Here is a 20,460-nt window from a genome sequence, read left to right as displayed (position 1 = left end):
GGCCAAACACATTTGATCGACCCCGACAGAACCAATGCCAGCAATCTGACTACGATGATGTTCATGACTTTGCATAGGACTGCCTAGGGCAAGGGAGGGATCCAGTCGAGCTCCATGTTGACCAGCAAGGCCCTTATGTCACTGCTAAGGTCTTGGGTACAAAGTCACCATTCCTGGTAGACACTGGCGCAACACGTAGTGCATTATCTAAACGACTGATTCCAAGGGCACCCTTGTCTGGCTCACTAATAACATCGACAGGTTTCGATGGAACGCCCTCCACTAACCCTTTGTCCGCCCCGATCCTCTTTGACTTAGAAAACAACACCACTGACACTACGTTTTTGCTTTCTTCCAACAGCCCTGACGCAATAATGGGACTTGACTTATTGAAACACTTCCGAGCAACGATTAGATGTTCCCAAGATGGAGTCCGAGTTTTCCTTTACGACAATCCTGTTCTGCTTAGACATTGCCCTCCCAAACACATGTTTTCCATCACCGACGCTGACACCTCCCTGCTTGACACTCTGCCTCCGTATCTGTGGGCCAAAACGGATTCGGATGTAGGGCGCATGATGATTGACCCAGTGCACATTACTGTTCGACCAGATGCAACACTCCCAAAACTTCCACAATATCGGATATCGCCCGAGGGCGAGAAGGCATTGGTAGAAATCATCCAATCACTGATAGACGCAGGAGTGGTAGAGGAAGTGGTTAGCAACGTTTGCAACAGCCCAATCTTGCCCATCATTAAGAAACAGGGAGAAGGAGATGAGAAAGCATACCGCTTCATCATTGACCTTCGGGAGATCAACAAAGTGGTGGTACCCCAGTACCCTGTGGTCTCGGACATTACCACCATCCTGACTTTGATTCCCTCCACTGCCACCACCTTCACTGTCATTGACCTCAAAAACGCATTCTTTTCCATCCCCATCCACCCAGACAGCCGATATCTCTTCGGTTTCACCCTAAAAGCCCGCTCGTACAGGTTCTGCCGAGCACCCCAGGGCTACACAGAAAGCCCTAGCATCTACAGCCAAGCCCTCAAGAGACAACTGGATCAAGTCCAGTTACCCGATGGAGTGGTGTTAGTGCAATATGTCGATGACATCCTCTTGGCAGCCGACACCACTCCACTAGCTGTCACAGCCACCATTCAACTCCTGCACTTCCTTGCAGAAAATGGCCACAAGGTCTCTAAGAAGAAGTTGCAATTCTGCCAACCCCAGGTCACTTACCTAGGCCACCTTTTGTCCAAAGACGGAAGGAAACTGACTCCTGACCGAATCCAAACCATTCTCGACACCCCCATCCCTAGGACCCAGAAACAGGTCCGCTCCCTACTAGGCCTCACCTCCTTCTGCCGGCAGTGGTTACCCAACTTTAGCCTCGTAGTAAAACCACTGCTTTCACTGCTAGCTAAGGATATCCCTTTCCCACTCCCTTGGACCCCTGAGTGTCAGGCTTCCTTCATGCAACTACGAGATGCCCTTTGCTCGGCCCCTGTGTTGGGTACCCCCGATTACACAAAGCCCTTCTCCCTTTACACTCACGAAAGGGAGGGGTGCGCCTTATCTGTCCTGACCCAGTCCATCGGCTCAAAGCAACGACCATGCGCTTACTTCTCAGCCACCCTTGATCCTGTAGCCAGAGCCCTGCCTGCTTGCCTTCGAGCCGTAGCTGCTGCTGCGATCTCTATCCGACAGAGTGAGGGGATCGTGCTCTCGAATTCCCTCACAGTACTGGTACCCCATGCAGTTGACACCCTCCTAAACCAAACCAAAACGCAACACCTGACAAGTGCACGACTGACTGGATACGAACTGACTCTGCTCGCACCCCACATCACTCTGAAGAGATGCACCACACTGAACCCAGCAACCCTGCTGCCCTTACCAGAAAACGATCCCAATGTGCACCCTGTACACGACTGTGTGACCCTCACAGACGAACAGACCAGAAGTAGGGTTGACCTCAGAGACACGGCCTTTCCCGACCCCGACGGAGAGCTGTGGGTGGACGGTTCTTGCATCAAACTCCCCGATGGCACCACTTCAGCTGCCTATGCAGTCACCACGGCTCGAACTGTAGTCGAGACAGCCCGCATAACGCAACGATCTGCCCAGGCAGCGGAACTGATTGCCCTGACACGGGCCTGTATTCTAGCAGCAGGAACCACAGCAAACATTTACACCGACAGCCAGTACGCCTTTGGGGTGGTTCACCATTTTGGGCTCCTTTGGAGGGAGAGGGGATTCTTGACCTCACACGGCACCCCCATTTTGCACGGGGATCTAGTCTCCGCCTTGATCGAAGCCGTCCTTCTCCCCAAAAAGCTTGCAGTCATCAAATGCCAGGCACACAAAAGAGTGACAGACGTTATTGGACAGGGAAATGCACTGGCCGACATCACTGCCCGAACGACAGCTGAAAATAGGACGACAACACGCATGTACGCGACCAGGTCACAAGCAGAAAAATGGTCTGACGCTAGGGACACTATTAGAGACATTCAAATGGCTAGCACACAACACGAACTGACTGAATGGACACGGGTGGGATTGAAAGATGACGAAGGCTGCTGGCGGACAAAAGACACAAACAAATGGTTGCTACCTGACTCGTATCTGATCCCCATACTGACTATGGCACACTCCCCTGCCCACATAGGATCAGCCCCCATGATTGAACTTGTCTCCAGAGTTTGGCACAATGATAAGATCACAGAGTCCGCCAAGCGCCTGGTCCAACAATGCTTGATATGCCTGCAACACAATCCCGGGAAAGGAACTGTAGTACCCCGGGGAGGGTTTGGGGTCCCAAATCACCCGTTTGAAGTCCTGCAGATGGACTACATCCAACTAGACAGATGTCAAGGCCTGAAATATGTACTTGTTGTGGTATGCGCATTTAGCAAATGGGTGGAAGCATACCCAACCCGTGACAACACTGCTATGGTCACAGCAAAAGTACTGTTAAAGGAGTTTTTCCCCCGTTACGGCCTTTGTCGAATTTTGTGGAGCGACAATGGCCCCCACTTCGTAGCCGAAGTTATCCAACTCATTTTGAAGGGGTTGGGTGTAAAACAAAAGTTCCACGCAGTCTTCCACCCCCAATCTGCCGGACTAGTTGAACGACATAACGCCACACTAAAACTAAAATTGGCCAAAATAGTAGCTACCACAGGACTGAAATGGCCAGACGCACTCCCCCTGGCATTGCTCTCAATGCGTTCCACCCCTACCAAACACCACTTGACACCATACGAGGTTGTATTCGGCCGACCTATGAATGTCTGGTCTGCACCGAAACCAACCTCCATTCATGACGTCCCGGACGTCCTAATGTCTGACTACTTATGCCAGTTGACTAAAACACTGTCTGTTATCCATCAACAGGTGCTGCATGCCATCCCTGACACTTCCAGGGGTCCCGGACACACCATCCAGCCTGGGGATTTCGTCCTGATCCGGAACTTCCAGCGCACCAAGAGTCTGGAACCCCGGTGGACGGGCCCCTGGCAAGTCCTCATCACCACCCGAACAGCACTTCGAGTGGAGGGAAAACGCAACTGGCTGCATGCACACCACTGTAAGAAGGTCTCCTCGACCCTGACCTCGACCGAAAACATCGACAACCAAGAAGAGCTCCTGAACAAGGACCGACCGTCACTAACCTGCTATCCTGATACCGAAACGCTTGAACTTTCAAAATTCTCTGATCCCACTGTGCCATCGAGAGAAGGGTATTTCCTGCGTCGAAAGGAGGGAGTCTCGGCTAAGTAGACCACGGACTGAGTTAAATCTCAGAACGGTGACCTAAAACACTACCAAGGGTTACCCGGAGAGAAGCAAAACAAAATCTGTGGTTCTGCCCGCTACCGAGCACCTTGAAGATGATGGAAGCGCCAGATAAGAAGATGATGGAAGCACCAAATAAGAAGATGATAAAGGCAACAGGAAATACCCACCACAGAAACCCAAAAGCAGACAGACTCCACAGCCCAAAGACCATTACACTCTTCATCACGATCCTTTTCTGCTTTCTCCTAATGACCACACTCTGGATTGTGGAAGAAAATGCACCTGCTCACGAAACATTCCTGACCACTGCTCAGCCTACCACCATGAAGGAACATTATCTGATTTCGCTCTCTCCCCAACTCAGAGAGAGGCGAAAGGAATTTTGGAATAACTCTTTCATACAACTACTTCACCAGCACAACCTCGCCACCAATGCCACCAACTGCTGGATCTGTGGGTTGCTACCCCACGCCACTGGACACTCAATACCATTCATCCCTTCACCTTTCTCAGTTCACGGCTCCTGTCTTGCTTGGCTGATGCTTCTGCAAGAAAGCTTTAAGGACAATGCCACCTCCAGCAAAACCGTAACGCATTTCTACCACGGGGTCTGGCGGAACAGAACAAAGACACACTTCTGCCCACAGACCACCAACAAAACAATCCACTTGGACATCCCGGCTAAAGAACAAATCGAAATGCAAGTGTTCAATAATCCAACCAGAACCACCTTCTCCTACCTGCGAAAACGAACGGCTGCCACTCTGACTGTGGCCCTGTCAGTCATCAACGTCACCGGCCACATGTGCATGGAAGGGCTTGGGACTCAGCTGGTAGGCCACAGTGCTTGCCGGTTTTCCAGAACTCTGGACTCCACCGACCCACCTTCCTTTGTGGCATCTCCAAACACGTATTTCGTCTGCGGCACGAAGGCTTACACCTGGCTCCCCAAAGGCTGGGGGGGCACTTGTTTCATTTCCTTCATCCTTCCTCCGACATATGTGGCACCAGCAAATCATCACAGACAAAAACGAGCCAAAGACATTGAACAAGCCGACTCAACAGGAGCGCAGTTCCTCGATGCTATGAAGGGACTTGTCCCCCTCTGGGGCCCGATGGCGAACAGCCGTGCCATCCGACATCTGACTCAAGCCGTTGAGACAACGATGAACATCACGGCTGGTATCCTTGCTAACAACACCGCTGAACTTCAAGCGGTCCGCTTGGTGGCCCTCCAGAACCGCCTTGTCCTGGATGTGGTTCTTGCGGATCGAGGTGGAGCGTGCCGCATTATTGGGTCCAGCTGCTGTACGTACATACCGGACAACTCACCCTCAGTGTACAAAGCCATCGAACATCTTCATAGGCTCTCTTCGGAAGTCCACCAAGAACAAGAAGAATGGTCGCTTGGTGGTTGGTTCTGGAGCACCGTTAAGAACTGGGGCTGGAGACTATTCGCCATTATCCTGATTCCTGTAGTTGTAATATGCGGTCTATGCTTAGGAATTCAATGTCTGCCGCCTCTGTGTACATTATGCGTAAATTGTCTTTGCCCTAAGACTGTGGACTTTGGGAACGAACATATGAGAGCAATATATGATGCCGAGGTTAGGAATTTGATGAAGATTGACATTGAGTAAGCAAGTTGGCTAAGATATGTTGAAAAGGGAGGACTGTTAAAGATTAGACTACAAACGTCAACATTATCGGCGCCATCTTGCCCCTTTCGAGCCCATTCGTGCGCGTAAGCAGCAGCCATTTTGAGCATCATGGTCTCCCGGTCCCTCGCTGATAGCCAGCGCGTCTCTCTCTCTCTCTCCTAACCTCGCAAACATCCCCCGCACGTTGACAACCCCCGCTCTCTCATGCCTTGGGTCATAAACCCCTCTTCAGCGCAGCTCCGCCACAGAATCCCATCCTGTTCCCAGCGCGACACCTCCCTTCATTCCTTTCATGGTCTCAGATCCTTTTGATGCAAACCCCCTTTTCCTGCGTCCCCGTTTGTCTTCCTTATTCCCAGGCCACCACCTGGCCCTGCGGATACTGTTTATTACCCCGTACAGTAGGAAGCTTCCCCTCCCCATCAAAAGACCCTCGAGCCGATCAAAGCCTCCACCCTATGAGATCCGATCAACCCCATGCATTCCGTGAATCGGCGGAATGCCCTGCTGCGTGACAATCATCACCTGTTGTGACCGGGGTGGGGAATTCAACTGTAAATGTATGTGGGAACGGGCCTGTAGGGGAGATTCCGAGGATGTTCTTTCAAATATCAAAATGTGGCGAGAATGTGTTACGTGCAATAAAGGTCATAAACCCTAGTATAAGAGGCCAGGCCTCAGAAATGTGGTTAGAGCACCTCGTGATGATACTTGCTGTCTGAACTGATGTGTTCTCCTCCGGAGAGAATAAAATCCTAGTTTCCTGCCTTCCAGTCTCCAGCACCTGCTTCTTCGTTGATTAATATTGGTGGGTCATAGAGGCGACACCGCCGGGCAACATAAAAGGGTCTTTGGTTACTGGTTGTCTTTGAACCCCTTTTTACAGAGCCCCACTGTCTCGGCGTTGCCAACTACAAGCGGATCTACTTTTTATGTAGACCCAGAAAGGAATTGGCCAATATCATTTGTTATCTACCTGTGAGGGCGGGAATCTGTCCTTTGACCATCCCCTAAACCTATCCAGAGAAAAACCCTTGGAAGCCTTTTGCACCCTCCACGTGCCTCCAGCGAGTTATGATGCCTCAATGCCTTTTAGATTTGCCTGCTTGGACAGGACTTGTTTATGGACTTGACGCGCAAGACAGAAATATTTATGGAGAAGGGATCGCTGGTGCTTTGTGCAGTGTCAAAAAGATGCATCTTCTTCTTTTCCTTTGAGCGGACTAATGGCTATGTGACCAGGGTTGCAATCCTAGCCACCTCTCCTAAATCACAGCGAGGACAGAAGTGTTAAATCTCTAGACCACAAGAGCTAGACATGTCTCTAGGACAGCGAGAGAGATAAAAATACAACCCAACTGAAGCTTAAAGTAACTGCCATGCAAATCTTTTGCGAAGGAATGATGTCTGCACTGTAGCATTTTACAAGGTTGCACCTTATGTGACTTTCTGAACTTAAATGTGTGCCTCTCAGTTCGGTTTTCCATAGTGTAGGCATTTCTTCTACCCTTCACTTTGTTCCCAAAGCCTCGGAGTAAGGGATGCTCTCTGTCTAAACCATAAACAGACTTCAGAGGCGTGTAGTAGCAGAACTGGCCTCACTGTGACACTTTGTGTGCCCTTACCATCCTCAGCACAACAATAAACATTAAGCCGGCCTATCGGGTGCTGCTAGGTGGGCGATGCTGCCTGTTGGCAGCCACAGGACTTAAAAGCAGGCAGATATTAAAGTCGAGCGAGTCAAAATTGTTTTCTCCACCTTTGTATATAAATTATATTTCACAAGAAGCCCCCTCAAGAAAAGAGGTACCTCTGGCATGCATCGGGTATGTTTGATTGGAACTGAATGTAATGCAGCATGGTTACCTTAGGAGTGAATGTTTTTGCCACAGAAAACCCAGTATAAGAAGAAATATTTTCACCCCGCTTTAGCACCTGTCAGTTTTGAATCCATAAGCTAGATGGCTGACATGAGGGGAAAACGCCCCTGAAATTAAACCTACTAGAAGTTAAAAAAGTTGTATCTTTGAACTAACGCTTCACACGCAACAGGTCATTGTGAATGAATAGCACTACGGAATATCTAGATTAGGACCCATCCTAATTACTGCATGACTCTAGGCAGGGGTGAACAAAAAAACATAGCAAAGAGCTCATATGGGGCCTGCTGCGAACAAGAAAACCCAGTCACGGCGAAGAGGAACCCAGTAATGCAGGATGCCACAAGAAAAGGGTGAGGGTCCATTTCCTTTTGTTGTAATTACCTGATGGTATTTCCCTTCCTATCCCCCCTCCATTCTCCTCTCTTTGGAACGTTCCCTGTTCTCAACGGTCATTCTCAAGATTCTACTGCAGACTGACAGCTGCCCAAACTCATTGGAAGATGTAGATGCATTTTATTCTGCATCTTAGTCTGTAGCCATAATGTTTCGAGTTATTCATGTAAATAATGCTAGATGTAGATTTTGTTTTTCCCATCAAAGGGAGATGTGCTGCAATCCTATGATGGTATTTCCCTTCCTATTCCCCCCTCCCTTCTCCTCTCTTTGGAATGTTCCCTGCTCCCAACGGTCATCCTCGCGATTCCACTGCAGCCTCTGACAGCTGCTCTGCTGACTGGATTTGTGAGGGTGCATGTCCTGTTCTAATAAACCCTTCCCTTTGACAAGTAATGTGTCATGGACTTCACCTCGTAACACATTTTTTATAGAAACGAGGCAACAGAAAATACGTTTTATTGGGTGAAAAAAGCTGACAAAATAGCTTTTCCCTCAGGCTGAATTAGCCATGGACCATGGGCTATCTGCTTGAAGCTCCTATATATGGTTATTCTGCTCATTATTGGAAGAAATAATATATCGGGGAATCTAAATAACCTTGTGACCCCCCTCACGACTCAGGGCCGTTTCTACCATTAGGTAAGACTTGGCGGCCGCCTAGGCCGACAAAAGGGGGAAGGCAGCAAAAAACATGAGTTTGGGAATATCTAATGCATTAATACTTCTAGCCTGGTTGACAGGGGGAGAGTGTGATGGTAGTAAAAGGGAGGGGATGCATTTTTCAATTCTCGACTAGGGGGGCAAAACCCCTAGAGACGGCCCTGTCACAACTAGCATCTTTGGGCACCTGAAGAAATTTGCACTGAGCACAGTGTGCTCCTCTACACTATGGGGTTACTCTCGGGCATTTATGCATGGAGTATGGAATCTCTCATGCTAATATCTCTATTTCCCCTGCTTCCTTTCTGGACAATAGACCGGGAGGGAAACAACACTATCCATACAAATCGCTCTCTAGGGGGCTTCATGGGAAAGCACACAATCACATCTCAGCAGGTACCTAAAAACAGAAGGGCTGTTTATCTTGAGACTGACTACCTTTGGCTGCTACATTATTTAAACAGTACTCATACGACCAACCCACCTAGGGCCGTATGTATACTTTCACGGAGGGCCAGCCATATTTAGTTATCTCAGACTGCCCTGCAGAGATCAAAAACCTGGAATTTGTTTTTGAAAAACAAAGAAATTGGGAGTCCTTTTTCTAATTTTTGTGTTAGGAACCTCCAGAGTTACACTGGAAGTCCCAAACAGAAAACAAACATACAGCAGATGATCCACTCCAAATCGGTTGGATGGCCTGCTGTACCTGTAGCGTCCTCCCCACTCCGGGTACATGTAAATGATCATGTCACACACAGAGCTCTGTATTACACGTTTTGATTCTTCAGAGTGTAACTGTTAACTGAACGTACTGTGTCATGAAGTTTCTTAACCACACCCAATCGCTGACGTCACTATTCTATGGAGTCTGTCTGGGACCCTAGGGGTCCCGCCATCTCTAACACACGCGACACTACAGTACCTTCATTGACACCCCCAAATCTATCTGACTGCTGGTGTAGGGTTTCGGAGAGTAGAGCCAGAGGGGGGCACAGACAAACACATGATGGTCTGTCCAATACTAGTCAGGATGTGCGGACCTTCAGATAGGCGGTCAGGTATTCCTCCACATATGTGGCGATGAACCCTGTCCACCAAACTCTAAACCAGGCCCCAAATTTGCAAGAACAGAGAGCAAAGCAGCCACATGTTTGGCAGTTTAATTTCAAGAAAGAGAGCAGACAAAAATAGTTTAAGTGCATTTGTATTTGATTAATAGGGTAATACTTTGCCAGTACTGCAATCCCAAACCACAAAGTGATTTACATTTAACTTCCAAGCACAGAAAGAAGTGAGATTTGACATGCATTACCAGATTCGATCAGAGAGCACAAAAGATGTTCATACAAAACCTGCAAGCTTTGGGGTTTGAATCAAGCAAAACCTTTCAAGAAATCTAGAAGTCCAAGACCAGTTTTTCTGTGAGGGGGGTTGAGCTGTCTTGCTTCTGGTATTACACCACGTATTGGAACCAGACTCTTCGTTATTAGGGGTCCCTTCTGCTCTATGCAGACACTGATGCTTAATCACCCATAGACAGTGATCCCTTCTTTTCTTGTGGACAAAGCAGGAGCAGCCTGGCATTTCTCACCATGCTGCTCTTGATTCAGAGCTGCTATATTACTCAATCAATCAATCAAAGACATTTATAGAGCGCACTACTTACTCGGAGGGTCTCAAGGCGCTTGGGGAGGTGGGGGGGGGGGGTGCTGCTACTGCTCGAACAGCCAGGTCTTGAGCTTCTTCCTGAAGGAGAGGTGGTCTTGGGTCAGGCGCAGGTCGGTCGGGAGGGAGTTCCAGGTCTTGGCGGCCAGGTAGGAGAAGGACCTTCTTCCTGTTGTCGTTCTTCAGATGCGGGGGACGGCGGCGAGGGCGTGACTGGCTGATCGGAGGTGGCGTTTGGGAGCGTAGAAGTTGATGCGGTTGTTGAGGTAGCTCGGGCCTTGATCGTGTAGGGCTTTGTGTGCGTGGGTGAGGAGACGGAAGGTGATTCTTTTGTTGACGGGGAGCCAATGCAGGTCTCTCAGATGTCCGGAGATGTGGCTGTTTCGTGGGATGTCGAGGATGAGTCTGGCTGAGGTGTTCTGGATCCGCTGGAGTCTCTTCTGGAGCTTGGCGGTGGTTCCGGCATAGAGGGCGTTGCCGTAGTCCAGTCGGCTGGTGACGAGGGCCTGGATGACCGTCTTCCTGGTCTCAGTGGGGATCCACCGGAAGATCTTCCGTAGCATGCGCAGGATGTTGAAGCACGACGAGGAGACGGCGTTGACTTGTCTGGTCATGGAGAGGGAGGAGTCCAGGATGAAGCCCAGGTTGCGTGCGTGGTCTGTCGGTTTGGGTGCGGTGCCCAGGGCGGGGGGCCACCAGGAGTCGTCCCAGGCGGAGGGCGAGGAGCCCAGGATGAGGACTTCCGTCTTGTCTGAGTTCAGTTTCAGGTGGCTGGTCGTCATCCACTCGGCTACATCTTTCATCCCTTCGTGAAGGTTGGCTCTGGCGGCGGCGGGGTCGTTGGTCAGGGAGAGGATCAGCTGGGTGTCGACGGCGTAGGAGATGATGTTGAGGTTGTGTTGGCGTGCGATGGCCGCGAGGGGGCTCATGTAGACGTTGAAGAGGGTGGGGCTCAGCGAGGATCCTGAGGGACGCCGCAGATGACTTCGGTGGCTTCTGACTTGTACGGTGGTAGACGGACTCTCTGTGTTCTTCCGTCGAGGAAGGAGATGATCCATTCCAGTGCCTTCTCCTGGATTCCGACGTTGCTGAGGCGCTGCACTAGGGTGTGGAATGCCGCGGAGAGGTCTAGGAGGATGAGGGCCGCTGTTTCTCCGTTGTCCATCACGGCTCGGATGTCATCGGTGGCAGCGATGAGGGCGGTCTCGGTGCTGTGGTTGGCTCGGAAGCCAGACTGTGAGGGGTCGAGGGATCCATTCGTCTCGAGGAAGGCGGCCAGCTGTTTGTTGACGGTCTTCTCGATGACTTTGGCTGGAAACGGGAGGAGCGAGAGGGGGCGGTAATTCTTGAGTTCGGTGGGGTCCGCTGTTGGTTTCTTTAGTAGAGCGCTGAGTTCGGCGTGCTTCCAGCTCTCCGGGAAGGTGGCGGTGTCGAAGGAGGTGTTGATGATGTCCCGCAGGTGGGGTGCGATGACAGCGTCGGCCTTGTTGAAGACGTGGTGAGGGCAGGGGTCGGTCGGAGATCCGGAGTGGATGGAGTTCATCATGCGGACGGTGTCTTCGGTGCTGATCGGAGTCCAGGCGCGGAGGGTGGTGGTGGGGGGCGTTGCTGCGGTCATGGCGCGCGTCGGTTGAATGCTGAAGCTGTTGTGTATGTCCGCGATCTTGTTGTGGAAGTAGGAGGCGAGGGAGTTGCAGAGGTCTTGCGATGGGGTGATGTCGTTGTCTCCGGCGTTGGGGTTGGAGAGCTCTTTCACGATGTTGAAGAGTTCCTTGCAGTTGTGTGCGTTGTTGTCCAGCCGGTCCTTGAATGCAGTTTTCTTGGTGGCGCGGATCAGTTGGTGGTGCTTCCGGGTGGCAAGCTTGAGGGTGGTCATGTTGTCCGGTGTTGGTTCCCTTCTCCAGACTTTCTCGAGGGCTCGGCAGTTCTTCTTGGAGCTCTTGAGTTCGTCGGTGAACCATGGGGGTTTCTTGCTGCCGGGTCTGCTGGACGGGGTCCTCAGTGGGGCGAGTTCGTCCGCGCAGTTGCTGATCCACTTCGTGAGGTTGTCGGCGGCCTGGCTGGGGTTCGCTGAGCTGGCGGGAGGGTGCTAGCTCAGGGAAGCAGCGCGCTGGTCGACTGTGATCTTGTTCCAGCTTCTTCGGGCAACCTGTTGATGGTGGTGGTGGATCGTCGTTCTTCTGAAGGTGAAGTGGACGCAGCTGTGGTCCGTCCAGTGGAGTCCTGTGGCGTGGCTGAAGGCGATGTCTTTGCTGGATGAGAAGACGGCGTCGAGTGTATGTCCGGCGAGGTGGGTGGGGGTGGACACCAGCTGCTTGAGTCCGAGGTTGTCGAGGTTGTCGAGCAGGGTGATGGTGTTGCGGTCGCTGTTGTTCTCCAGGTTGAAGTTGAGGTCCCCCAGGAGGATGTAGTCAGCGGAGGGGAGGGCATGCGGGCTGACGAAGTCGGCGATGTCCTCGCTGAATTGTGTGCGTGGTCCCGGGGGTTGGTAGATCAGGGTGCCTCTGAGGGTGGTCTCCGGGTCGGTGTGGATCTGGAAGTGTAGGTGTTCGGCGGTGGTCAGGGTGTCGTCGTTGTTGGTCGTGATGCGGATGGTGTCCCTGTGGATGATGGCGATGCCTCCTCCCATCTGGTTGGCGGTGCGGTCCCTCTGGGTGATCTTGTAGCCCTCTGGGATGGCGATGTCGGGCGCTGAGGAGTCGTTCATCCAGGTTTCCGTGAGGAAGGCAACGTCAGGAGCTGTGGTGTCGAGGAGGTTCCAGAGTTCGATGGCGTGTCTGTGGACGGAGCGGGTGTTGAGCAGGATGCACTTGAGGTGGTTGCTGCTGGTGTTCGGCTTGGCGGGTGCTGGTGCGAGGCAGGTCCGGATGCAGGTGAACTTGCAGGCGTGGCAGCTGAAGGGTCCGTGGGTGCGTCTCGGGGTGGCTCGGTAGCATCCCGGGATTCGGTCTGTGTTGAGCGCGTTGAGGGTGGCGGCGGTGTACGTCCGGCGGGTGGGCTGGGGTCCTCGAGGGCCAGGGGTCCTGGCACTGGGCACGGTCCAGGCGCGGACGGGCGTAGACGGGCTTACCTTTGGCGCACCTTCGGCGCTCAATCGGTGCTCCCGCTGCGCGCGTCCGCTGCGCGGTCGCTCTGGGGGCGTCATAAGAGGGGAGCCGGGAGGGAGGGTCTGCGGGGAGGCGGGTAGCGTGGCAACCAATCGGCGAGCGGGGGGGCGGTGTTTCGCGGGAGTCCGGCGGGAAAAGGAAAGCCTAGGGGCTCGGCGACGGCCCTGCGGTGGCTGGGGCGGTGCTGGGGCGGCCCTGCGGTGGCTGGTGCGGCTCAGCGACGGTCCTGCGGCGGCTGGGGCGAGGTGCAGTGCGAGGCACAGGCACAGGCAGCAGGTAGCAGCAGGTGAGGAGGAGCAGGTGGGGGCGACCAGGCCAAGGGCGCAGTGGTCATTACTGATTATGAACTCAATGTTGGTATCAACCATATTGTTGGTTTCCATCAACATTTTGATTTCAACCGTTGGTTTCAACCAGAGTGATTTTGAGCATTATGTATATTTGACAATGCCGTTGACCCCAAGGCAGGTGATGTTTTTGACTCTACAACTGGTTTCATTTATTTGGGTTTTTATATAAAAAAAATTCAATTTTGTTCTCTTGGTTGTAACCACACTACTAGCTTTGATCAATAATATGTATTCTACCTAGTGTGACCAGATGACTGCAAGACAAAACAATAACACATTTCCAGTCCTAAACTAACATTTCCAAATATGTGGATCATATGCTTGCACTGGTGTTCACTTAAATAGAACCTATTGGACTGGTATGCAATTAAGAAAGGGATTACAGAGACTTGAAAATTTATGTTTTGCTGACATAGAGCCATCTGGATAACCTGATTCCATCGTGCTAAAGTAGTTACAATTGGTACATCAAGCGATATTTCAGATTGTGATGTGTACTATTCAATTCGGCAACATTAAATGCGTTCCTACCCCCTTCCTCAATGGTGTTGTTGCTACTCACAAATTTTAGTAAGAACGTGTTCTCGCGCAGAGCTCCAATGCAGCCAGCGAAGCCCAAGATGAACATCACCGCTCCCACTACCATGAAGAGCCAGACAGGGTCAAAGCCCCCGAGGTCTGTGATGGAGGAGATGTTGGACAGGACGCCCTGTGGAACAAAAAGGAACATGTCTATCATGCAAGTATGAGCAGTAACTCCCTTTTACCGAAACGAGCTTCAAGGAGCGGGAAGGCATACTCACTGGGAAGTATCGGCTGCAACCGAGGGCAGAAGGATGAACGTCCTGAGAGAAGACCTCGGACTCTAATGTGGCACCTCATTTCCTATCTCAAAGACTAGTTACCCAAGAGGACCCTGACCCTTTTCCCACCTTAAAGTCTAATTACTCAAGAGGAACCTTCTAAGTTGGCTCTTAGTAGCCTCTTAATGTGTGGTAGCTTTCATAAGTCAGTGTTGAACCGGCTCACCCAGTATCCCTCCTTTACTGAGCTAGGGCATCTTTAAAACAATTAGTTCTTTTGAATAAAAAAATCTGTCACCCACCCAATGCTACAGTTTTAAACTCTATTGCATTATTTTGAACCTGGTTAGGGTAGTTCTCCCAACACAGACTAGCCTGTGTGAGCAAGGAAAAGTCTCATCTGGTGACAAATATGTGCCCCAGCTGCAATGATATGTGTATCCATGGTGCTACTTTTTGTTGTTATGGGCAAACATGGATCATGCGTGTGTACCTTGAAATAGGCCTGTCTCTTGGATTACAGCCTGGTTGGTGCAAGAGGGGCCAAGAAAGCGCTATCCTGATAGTGGTGAAAGGCGACTGCCTTTGCCGGGACTTAAGTAGCACATGTACTGTGGTGGCAGCATTCCTTGTAGTGATCAGAAGAAGTGAACAGGCTTTGTTTACCTGTGTCACTGGAGTGAGACCTAGAGGCTCACTCATGTAAAGTTCTGCTGCTGTGTGCATAACTCATCCTTGCCCTACATCAAGTGAGTGTGTGGTGCATGTGGGGAGGGTGTGTGTGGTGTGATATGGTGTGTGTAGTGTGCACGTGCTACATGTATGTGTGCTTGTGAATGGTACAATACATCACAAGAAGTAGCCAGAAACTCAAAATACTCCCAATATTATCCCAAGCTTTGATGGCACCAAGCAATCACAGCAAGTAAGCCCGTACCTCACTAGAAGAGCTCTCTTGACTCATTCTTCAAAGAATCTATCTATTTATCCTTTCACCCTCCCATTCACCAACTGATATCCACCATTTGACCATCACATATTCTCATCCGTTAATTTTTTCATAATGTATACTTGCATTTACCTATATGTCCATTCACCTGCACATCTATCATTTAACATGCCCATCCATCAATAAAGCTTTTCAGACATCAATTGATCCTTTTGCCCATTCAATTATCCATTCATCCACCCTCTCAGATTTATCATGCCATCCTTCCATCCTCTTAATTGAATTACTCTGCCATCTTTTTAATTCACCCACCCATTCATCCTTCCTCAAAATTCCATGTACTCTATCATTCTTTTACCCATCCTTCCAGTCTCTCAGGTTTCCATTTACTCTGCAATTTTTTCATCCACTCACTCATCCACTCAGATTTCTATTTGCTCTGCCAACCTTTCATCCACCTATCAATCCATCATTTCACCCACTCATCTTCCCATTCTTTCACCCTTCCACCTGCCCATCTATCCTTTAACCCCACCCACCGATCCTGCGTTGTACCCACCCATCCTTTGAACCACCCTTACATACTTTTCCCCACTCCCCCGTTTACTCACCCATCCATCAATTTACCCACCCATCCTTCCATCCATCCTTTCACCCACTCATCTATCCATCCTTTCATCCACCCATTCTTTCTCCCACTTAACCATGTGCCCTTTCATATGCCAATCCTGTCATCCGCTCATCTATCCATCCTTTTAGTTGATGCGGTCATCGAGATGAGTGGCCGAAACGGTGATCTGTGCGGGCCGGAGCCCTAACTGAGAAATGCAGAGGACACCCTGCTGCTGCCCCAGCAGAGCCGACCGTGTTACTCACCGAAGGCATCTGCTACATCCTTCTATGCTCGGGGGTGAGATGCTCTCAGAGACATCAGCCAGGAAATCCCTGCTGGTGCAGGTAAGACTGATCTAAGGGCTGGAAGGCACATGGGGAACTTGTCTGACAGGTAGCGCTTCAGCAATGGGACACTTCTGACTTTTCTCAAACAGTCAAAGTGGGACTCCTGAGACTCGGACTGGAAGTGGGGCCTGATCTGAGTGTCAACTATAGTGAATGAGGAATAACCACCATCACTAGTGAGAGAGAATTGGGACTCAGGAGCCTGCCTATTGAACAATAGAACCCTGACCTCTGAGGGAGGGTTTTGCATTTTTAAGTATGCCTATTTTCACTTTTTGTTCATATATAATGCTATTTTTGTCATGAAAGACAGTGTTTGACTGGACAATCATTTATTGCGGGTATTGAACATACATTGAGTTGTGAGCTTGTGTTCAACCCCCTGCATCTACCTTCGCCCCACCCCTTGAGAATCCTTAGACAGCTCAATGTGCTCTACCCCTCTCAGGTGCCGAAGGGGTACTTGGTCCAGTTACTCAGGATCCATAGTAGGTCAGGCCATGGGGCAGCAGGAGTAAAAGGCCTTCAACCCCCTGGTTGGGCACAGTTGCTTCTGCTTGCCCTATGTTCCTTTGCGAGGGGGTTCTGACATCCTACTCATGAGTTACTTATCCTATTGAAGGGGACATATGCATAGCTTACATGGGATGGTAGCAGCAAAAAGCAGGTCTACATTTGATTGCAAAAAGTGAATGATGTCTGCACAACATATGTGTCTAGCATTAGTATTTTCTTCCAGAGCACAGGTTTCAATGTGCCGCTGCTACACAATGCGTGTGTGTTCTGGATCTAATGCAACAGCAGTGCTTTAAACTCCGACACCATGGTTTTATTAAGAGTATCAAAAACAATACTTGCACATGCCCTGCTCTGTATTCACATATATGAGACCCTTCACTCCCCCGGCCTTGACAGCCAGTGAGGGCAGGCGATGAGTGATGGGTGGGTGGGTCAATGCAAGTGTGTCTGCATATGGGGTAATGCAATATGATCCTAAATACATGTATGCTGCAAGCCTCGAGCCTACTGAGGTCACAATGACATACTGTGAAATGACAAAGGCGGACCAGTTTCAACTGACTGGCTCTCAGTTCCAGCTGCAGCCTGAAGAAATGAGAATTCAGTGCTCAGGACTTGCACTCCCTTGCTGCATTGCTTCCCTCTCATTCACTCGCTCAAAGAGATACAGATCAGATCTATGTACATGATTCTCAAATCTCAATTGGTTGCTTTCACCTAGAATCAGGAGTAGAATTTCTTCACAAACTGATTGGTAAACTGGGGATGGCTGAAAACAAAAAATTCTTGCATAGTAGCTCCAGCATATAACACGAATTCTCACAACTCCTCCTCCCAGGAAACAAAGCAACCTGTAACAATGTCGATCTTTTACCAATGTACATGCTTTTAGTCCATGGTGTAGCCATCTTGCGTGTACGTGTTTTGAACAAAACATTACTTGTATTACTGCTAACAGAGAGTGAGTGCTTATGCATACCAGAGTGTGGATCAAAGAATGTGAGGCCGTTGGTTTTTAATCACGGTTTTTACTTGTTCAGCGCGTGAGCAAAGCCGCCTCAATCTTTCTAGCATTGGCGTCACAGGCACCTACAAGAGAAGGCTCTAAAAGGTCTTTTTGAGCAAAGGATCAGCTCCATGCCTCTTAAAAAAGTTTCACTCCTTGGCCTGTTTTTTCCTTCCTTATGGTACTGTTCCTTTGCCTTACAAATCCCAGAAGTTTTTGCTCTTTACAAACTTGCCAACAGGAGTTGGATGTACAACACCTACTTTTCCCCCATGTGCCTCTCTCTTAAAAACTGCTGCAACACCATATTTAAAGAAAGACACATTTTACTCCTGAGCACTCCTTCATCCTCTTGTCCGTCTGTTAGGAACAACATGGAAGCATTTCCACCAAAATCCCATGCCCTCAGGAACCATCAGCACACCTCTTACCTTTTCGGCCCACGCCCAAAGACCAATGGCCAGGAAAGACGCCCCGAGCAACTGCGGAAGAAACAAATGGCAAAGATCAGCAGTGCTTCGGAAAGAGCCCCAATCCACACAGCGATAATGCACATCAATAATCATCGCTAACGAAGCACTCTGCCATCTTTTTTTTTGATCGCAAGAAGCAGGCGATGGTGTGGTATTGAGTAAAATATTGTCAACCTCTAGCGCTTCAGGGCAAAAAGGAGTTCAACTTTTCTTTCTTCTACAAGACCCACGAGAAGGGGTCTCAGGGAAGAGGTGTGGCGCCGCAGCTAGGGTAGCTGACTCCGATATCTAGGGATCACGGTTGGATCCCCGGCACCGGCGGCAGATTAGCCCAGCACCATGTGACTCTGGGCAATAGCTTGCTTAATCTTCCCGACGCCCCACAGCGCCTAGAGACACTTACGGGTAATTGTGCGCTTTACAAATGTGGATTATTATTATTATTATTATTATTATAGGGCTGAGTAATCACCAGAAGAGAAGAATGCCATGTCAGTCACTCTGACCACAACTCTTCCAGAAAGTAATCAAAGAATGCCACTTCCATGCTAGGTTGAGGTTGCTGCTCCAACATTCAAGTCCATAGAGAAGAGGCCTGTGCATTCTCAGTCTTCCAAGCCACTGCCACTCCACTGCACACCACACCACACCCAAAATCTCGGCTAGCGCACAACCTAAATATTCTAGAATTCACATGGCTTTCACAGATCAATTGACCGAACGTGGCACCTAGCACAACTGTCGCTTACTGAAGAATTCTTATAGCGCACAAGCAAATGCTTTTTCTCTCACATGCTCTTCACATGCTAAAAAGAGAATATATACAGATATTGTAAGTAAAATATTATGTATTTAAGAACATAGCTAGAGGGGTCTGTTTACTAGAGGACTAAAAGCGGTGGCTAAGCTGAGAAGTACATGTAATGACTTAAAGGCAAGGCGGTGGGATAAATATGGGAGAGGGGTGAGTGAAAGGGGCCTTCTGGTCTGCTTGAAAGATGTAGGTGGAGGAGAGCTTGGGGTCACAATCCGTGACTCACGGATAGAGAAGGACAGTGCACCGGTGGGTCCATCCAAGGAAACCCCTGTGGGCTACTTTAACATGCTCCTGAGAAGACCAGTTAATTATTCAGCTAAGGGGACAGAGTAGAAGGGAAGCTGGGAGACACCAATCCGGACCAAAGCGGACACTAGAAATAACATGAGACAGTTTGTGCCTATGGCCCGGTATATAATGTGTGACAACAAGTAGGGGAAGGAGTGGATCAAGTTATGATCCAGTAGGGCTTAGATTGCCATTCGAGGGAAGGAGAATGGAAGGTCCAGACACAGTCAGAGCCCCAGATATGTGAACAACTAAAAGTTGACTGAGCTGTTTCTAAAAGGAAGGAAAAGGAAACGGTCACTAAGGTAGGAGGGATAGTGCTCGATGGAGGACCACCCCTGGGCATCCAATTTGTTGGATATAATGGCCTCACACACCCTTGCGAGTTTCATGCTTCATCATCGGCAATGCTCCTCGTTGGGCAGCCGGTGCAATGCCCAACGGGCTCACCTCACAGAGGGGCTCTTTATGGGAGATCTTTTATCCAACTGCCTATGGGTGAAGTGTGGGTGAGGGGCCAGGACAGAGTAGACGGTGTGGATGAGGATAAAATGTGGCACAAGGTACCGGAAAACAATTTTATTCTGGTGGTCCTCTGCCACAAGAAAATCGAGAATAGTCTGTGATCGCTGGAACTAAGGTTTCCAAGGGCGCAACAGAACTAAAGTGCAAGTGGTGTGGTCAAAATGTTTCTCGCTTCTAGTGCATTGACTGCGATTCTTCAGGACCTAATAAATAAAAAAAAACACTGTTGTCCTGCAACGAAGTTACAAATAGAACATGGATTTCATATAGATTGTATATCCATTATCCTACCAAACCAAACCTCCCCCTCCACTCCATCATGGCCGCTCCATTCACTGCCTTTGTCACATGATCCACTGGGACTTGCTGCTTCCTGGTTTAGTGGTTAGGCCACGCCCAGCGTGTTACTTTACTTGGAGACACGCGACGGGTACTCCACTATCCGGACCCGGTAGTGATGGGTAGGCATAACGGGCACTGACCAAGGCAGCAGCAAGTAAGTGAACCATTTGAATACTACTCTGGCGCTCCGGCTCCCGTAATTGCCACTCCCTTGGCCGCACAGCGATTTATCCAGAATCAG

General features: G+C 49.9%; 1 protein-coding gene across 2 annotated transcripts in view; it reads right to left on the bottom strand.

The window, feature by feature from the left end:
* Positions 1–20,460, bottom strand: part of TSPAN17 (tetraspanin 17) — a 125,250-nt gene that overhangs the window by 45,940 nt on the left and 58,850 nt on the right. For both annotated transcript variants that reach the window (XM_086931764.1, XM_086931765.1), the window contains 2 exons: positions 18,206–18,256; positions 14,100–14,246 (listed from right to left, as the gene is read on the bottom strand). In XM_086931764.1, coding sequence (XP_086787890.1) covers positions 14,100–14,246; positions 18,206–18,256 — 198 coding nt within the window. The remainder of the gene's footprint in view (positions 1–14,099; positions 14,247–18,205; positions 18,257–20,460) is intronic.

This window comes from Lissotriton vulgaris, chromosome 7 (genome assembly GCF_964263255.1).
Source record: "Lissotriton vulgaris chromosome 7, aLisVul1.2, whole genome shotgun sequence".
NCBI classification, from domain to species: domain Eukaryota; kingdom Metazoa; phylum Chordata; class Amphibia; order Caudata; family Salamandridae; genus Lissotriton; species Lissotriton vulgaris.
Note: the sequence above shows the minus strand (reverse complement) of the source record. Positions and strands in the feature narration are given on the sequence as shown.